This window comes from Diadema antillarum, unplaced genomic scaffold (genome assembly GCF_040938485.1).
Source record: "Diadema antillarum isolate AM-2024a unplaced genomic scaffold, OU_Dant_1.0 seq00000723_RagTag, whole genome shotgun sequence".
Taxonomy (NCBI): Eukaryota; Metazoa; Echinodermata; class Echinoidea; order Diadematoida; family Diadematidae; genus Diadema; species Diadema antillarum.
The window spans coordinates 436215-442214 of NW_027271626.1; the positions used below are offsets into that span (position 1 = coordinate 436215).

Here is a 6000-nt window from a genome sequence, read left to right on the forward strand (position 1 = left end):
TAGGTGAGGGCTTCAGAACTTCTACACAGAATTTTGACCTTTGACTTCTTTGACCTATGACCTTGATTTTTGACCTGTATTGTACATTTTGCTACCAAATGCTACTCCTTCGCCATTTCTAACCCGATTTCGATTCCGTTTGCTTTATGTGATGGCACTAGGTGAGGGCTTCAAAACTTCTACACAGAATTTTGACCTTTGACTTCTTTGACCCTTGACCTTGATCTTTTTACCTATATTGTACATTTTGCTACTAAATGCTACTTCCGGCAGGGACATATATTACGCACCGCATAATTTCTACTTTTCCTTGTTATATTTGAGAAGTTGAAAAACAGGTAATATAAGCATTTTTTGAGCACAACAAACTGTCGCAAAAAGAAAGAGACACATTCTACAGATGTTTGCCCGTGTGAGATGTTATAAAGTGTTACAGATTCAGATTCAGAACATTGATGCCTTTCCTGCTCCCAACATCTTATTTTGATAGTCTGCAAACTTAAAAGCGTCAAGTTGACTGATTGATACTTCAGAGTGTCCACAATACTTCCATAACTTCAAAGATTCACTCCCTTTATAATAATGTGTGTGCTTTGTCTATCTCTGGTTTTCTCTGTTTTTTTATCCTTCTGTCTGTCTAACTGTCTCAATCTCTCTTTTTCACGCATTCTCTGTGCAGGCAAGTTCTTGTTGTCGTACCAGCCACGTAGCAAGGTGCGGCACGAGTATGTGACTGTCACACCGGATGGCTTCCGCTTCCGGACTCAGATGTTCACCACGGTGAACTCCCTCCACCGCTGGTTCAAGGTGCACTTCCGGGACCCCATCCCAGGTAAGGAAAGGGCGCCATCTATTGGTCATAGCAGGAAATGTGATCATCAGAGATAGGATGAATTTCATGAGCATTGGTGGTGACCGCCTGAGCGCTATGTCTAATACCCATTCAACAGTTCAATTTTTGTTCAATGTTTTTTGTTTTATGATTGATGTCTATGTTACAGAATACAATTCGGTTACAGAATGCAATCATGGACAAATGTGAGGGAAAGTGGGGAAACTGATTCGTATTATTGGACGTTTGAAAACAAAAAATATGATAATGGAAGTAAAATCAGAATTGAATTGAAAAATAGGTAAATTGTTCAACTTCTTGAGCATGTTTTAAACTCTACTTCTGCATGAGGTATTGGATATTTTGAGTAGGGAAGAAGAGTTCCAACCATAGATCCATGTGAAGACTTGGAATGAAAATAATGTCTTCCTCTCTCCCACCCCACCCCAGGCATGAACGTGACTCCAACACCAATGAGTACGCACAGGACCCCGATGTCGGTGGCCCACGACGGCACGCCATGGCAGAGTGAGTTTTAAGATCCCTTCTCCTGCCTCGTTCAGGGATGGACTCAGAAAGAGTCTCAATGTCTGTAGCAATGTTAGCCACAGACAGCAACAAACAGAAGAAACCTCAGAAAACTGTCTACCCTTTCTGTGTCATTGTCAGTTGGCACATTTACTAATTAACCCTTTGAGTGGTGTGAGTCCTGATTGGCACAGAAAACCCCATCCAATTTACACACTGTCTAAAGTCCCTGGCACAGAAAGTGTTAACCCTTTGATTGCATTGACTGCCAATTGGGATAGAAACCCCATAGCATTCATTATACACACTGTCCAAAGTCGCTGGCACAGAAAGGGTTAAATTGCATTTTATATAATTCTTTTTTTGAAAGAGAAAGAGACGAGGCTGTTTCTTACAACCAGAAAGCTTACCTAAGGCTTGCCTGAGATGGCAACAACTAGTACATACAAATTCAGTAGCAACTTTTGGAACCAATTTTGAAGCAATTAGTGGTTTAGATAGCTTGTTGAAAGATCTGTAATGATTATTATAAATAAATGCATGCCTTTAATACATTTGTACACCGGCCTATCAGGGTATTGTTTTAATTTTATACATCTGGTTATATGTTCTTGAGTGATTTGACAAAAAAAGTGACATGTCAGTCAGTATACATATTGATTTCATGGAACACACACTTTTTATAATGTCATTTCCTACCTAATGAAAATATATTTGGTATCAGTCACATCTCAAATTGTATCTTACATGTCTTCATTGATTTTCTTGTGTAATTTCAAGCGGGCACACCAATGATCCAGAAGACAGGAACCACCTTCACCAGTGGGATGTATGCCACTCCCAACATGCTACAGGGTACGCCCCGCCAGACCCCCAACCAGACCCCACAGGTGGGCACAGCTGGCCGCTACGGGTATGGCTACTCCTACCCCACACCACAGAATGCCTTGGCCACACCCGTGGGTGCCACACCTTCCTATGCGGTAAGTGATCCTCTGTTCTTGGATGTGGTGATGATTCCAACATTGAAATGCGGCAATTTGTCATTAGATATTGTGGGCAAGACAAGACATCAATGTATAGTTGTTACAGTGTATGCATTTTTGTTACACTGGAATTTTGTAGGTCATAATAAGCAAATGAATAGTCATGTACATTGAAAATGAGGTGAAGGTTGATGACTTTGCATGATCTTCATTTTTAATTCTTGAGTGGTTTCATGATGAAGAAGAGCTGTACTTCAACTGTGGAAATCAAATGATGTGGTGATATGAATCTGTAGATGAATGCCTGTATATACGTGGTGAATCGGCAAATCCTATGTGCTGATTCTGTAGAAGATACACTTAAGTTTCATAGCCACTGAACCCTGAAACTACAGGTCTGTGTTTCTTACTCCCACATGATTATACTTGTGTTTCTGTCAGGGGTAGTCTTCAGTAGAATCTACAGAATCCCTTCAGAATATAGTTCAAACAGTCATATGCCATTTTGTTATTGCTAACTTTTATTTGGGCTTCAACTCTGAGGTTTGGAGATTGATATTCAGTACAAAATCTCAGGGTGTAAGCGTCGGTGATAGCAATGTCACTAGTTTGAAATGTTGGCCATGAACCAAATGAAACTGATTAAAATGATAAATATTTCTCACACAAGATTGAATTCTTCAAGAAATATTGAATGTGATCAAACGTAGTTCACCCTCCTCCAACTTTTCTGTCCATCCTAGGGGATGCGTACACCACAGACTGGCATTGCCCGCACTCCCCAGATAGGCAGCATCCGCACCCCTCAGATCAACCCCATGCGCACCCCACAGGGGGCAGGCATGACCCCTCAGACCAACGTCACAGGCACACCCCAGTACCAGTCCCAGCGCACCCCTCGCCAGTCCTGGGGAGGCAGCACGCCATCTGCCAGCCAGATGATGCAGAGGACAGTGGCGAGGACCCCACAGAGGTACGTATCACCATGGTTACATCCTATGGGAAATTGTTCAACATTGATGTTTTTCCTTGCAGTGGACTTGATAGAAATTTGTACTTACTGAAGTGGGGCATACTCTAAAAAAGGAGGACTATTAGTACTGGTTTCACTAAGATAGAACTGTACCATGTAACATGCTTCTTGCTAACACACAGCTTTATTACTTCTCTTTTCACCTACTCATAGGAGGGAGCTTTAGATTTAGTGTATGACGTTGATGATTGAGACGATTGTGTTGGATGTTCTCTCTCTCCCTGTGTCATGCTGTTAAGTAGCTTTAGATTACATGAGAATGCATCCTATAAAAATTAAAATGGTACCCCCATATGATCATTGCATCAAGTAGCTCTCTGCGTTGTGAATTGAGCGGACGTAAATATAGCCCAGAGAGCATAGTGAAAACTCAGATGACGCAAGGTATAAATAGAGTGCCTTTGAGAAGCGATTTTGCTCATGCTCAGAAGAGGTTTTATTTCTCTGAACCTCACTGTTGCAAAAAATCTAAAGCTCCCTAATGTCAAAGTAGGAGAGTGTGTCACTACAGGGGAAAAGGCTCAGTGCTGGTTTCACTAAGATAGAGTTGTACCATGTAACATGCTTCTTGCACACACACAAATACACACAAACACACACAGATACAGATTAATTTGCATGCAGCATACACCAGTTTTCAACACCTGGAATGAAAGATCTAGTTTGAAAATCACAGTGTGTGTGTCTTTGTTGTATACGAAGGGGAAAAGGGGTGTAGGAAATAAAACTCTATATCATGAAGAGGTAAAAATTCAATTAGAGACGTGAGAGATTTGACACTTCGAGTAAATAAGCCCTTGATATACATATTATAAAATCATTTTTATTATAAGCTGTTCATGAAAGTAAGAGCTAACATGAATGCCAGTCACGTAATGGTTGTTTGTTTCAAGATAATATGTGACCCTGCACCTCAAAACAAACAAAAAGTCGCCAGACATGAATTTTTAGTTAAGACCATATTCTGAAAGAGCAGACTTTAAGCTTTAAAATGATGTATAACCCAAATCAAATGGACTCTCCTAACCTATCTTAATATTGGAAAGAAAGCACAAACTCAGGAACAGTGTGAACTGAGAAAAGAGGCTGTAAAGTACGGTGTCTATTCAAGCGCTTAATCTTTACCAAACCGTGCTGGCTGTGCGATGAATGGGACAAAAAACAGGAAGTAAACCACCAGAGTAACAACAATGAAGAGATTATCAGATTAAACTGAAATTAAGCATGCCTCATTAACACATTCTGTCTATAATCAATGCCAACTTTAAAGCAGAAGCCCTATCCTTTCAAAAGTTATTAGAGTTGAAAGTGAAGAGTGTGGACAAGGTTTTTCAGAAATGAAAAAGGGATTCTAAAGACACACCTAATCACACTATTCTACCAAAAATGTTCGAGATAAACTGCTAAAAAAACACACTTTCCCGCCCGTTTTATGATACCAAATTTTAGCATAATGTAAAAGAAGACCCGCTCTTTCAGAAAATATGAAAAAGTCAAATTCGGCTAGGTTGACCCATTTCACTTATTTCCGGTCCTCACGCAAAATCACTGTGTGCGACTTTATGTTCGTTTTGAGGTGCACTGTCACATATATGAAATGTATGCATTTCACACCATCTTTCCTCGTCATTAAAAAGACAAGAAATTCTCTCAACCCCTCCGAACCCCACACTGCTTTGGATAGTGATACAGATACAAAAAAAAAAAAAAAAATCAGAATTTGATAGCTACAACAGTTGATATGAAAGATCATTATATGAAATTTTTTGTCACATCCTCTTCTGATACCTTCCTGTCTCAATCTCAATTCATGCATCTCAGAAGCAGCGGTGGAGGCAGCAGTGCCATGCCAGCCGTCTCCGCCACGGTGGACTGGGCACAGCAGGCTGCCCAGTGGGCCAAGCGTCGGCAGCAGGACATGCGCCCCCCTGTCCAGCCCAGCCCCGCTCTGCATGAGCCCAGCCCCATGTCCATCTCCACGCCGGCGCCCAGCCAGGCGGGCGGGGACTCTACTCCTCTGATCGACGAGCAGTGATTGCCGGAAGGAAACTCTCCCCACAAGCCCAACCTACCCACCTCTACCATCTATAAACAGGAGGTCATATGAAACGTCAAGACTGGAGTTATAGGTGTCAAAGAAAATCTTTCATCGCAGAGGATATTGTGATTGATCGATCGCTTCTTTTCATACCCAGCCAACAAGGAGCCCTCGTTATCTTCAAGTGTTGCTAGGCAACAGACTCCAATTGGATCACCGAGGTGGATGACTTAGTAGAAAAGTCAAAATTGCATGGTCAATCAGACTCTTTTGGTGTTATAAGTGGTAATGTCAGATCAGAATTGGTGATGCGTTACCATGGTGACAGATTCCTCACAGACTTCAGTTGTACCTTATATCAGTGAGAGCGGGTCAGAGAGAAACCATTGCAAGTAGCTTGCCAGTGGACTTCAGAAGAAACGTTGTCCAGTAGCGAGCCTTTTGACAGGGAAAACAATTACGCAAGATGATTAAACCAGGTTATGATCAGGTGTAGAAAGAAATACATGACTTCCCCATGAGTGAAACCATGAAATGATTTACATCATGTACTGGAGGTTCCCAGCAGTATCCTGGCAATGTA

The 6000-nt window shown here is 41.5% G+C and overlaps 1 protein-coding gene across 1 annotated transcript in view; it reads left to right on the forward strand.

The window, feature by feature from the left end:
* LOC139738130 (transcription elongation factor SPT6-like) overlaps window positions 1-5414 on the forward strand; it is a 53538-nt gene extending 48124 nt beyond the window's left edge. The window contains exons 34-38 of the mRNA XM_071648791.1: window positions 680-832; window positions 1283-1360; window positions 2141-2343; window positions 3090-3319; window positions 5201-5414. Of these exons, the coding sequence (XP_071504892.1) occupies window positions 680-832; window positions 1283-1360; window positions 2141-2343; window positions 3090-3319; window positions 5201-5414 (878 nt within the window). The remainder of the gene's footprint in view (window positions 1-679; window positions 833-1282; window positions 1361-2140; window positions 2344-3089; window positions 3320-5200) is intronic.
* Window positions 5415-6000: the final 586 nt, after the last annotated feature.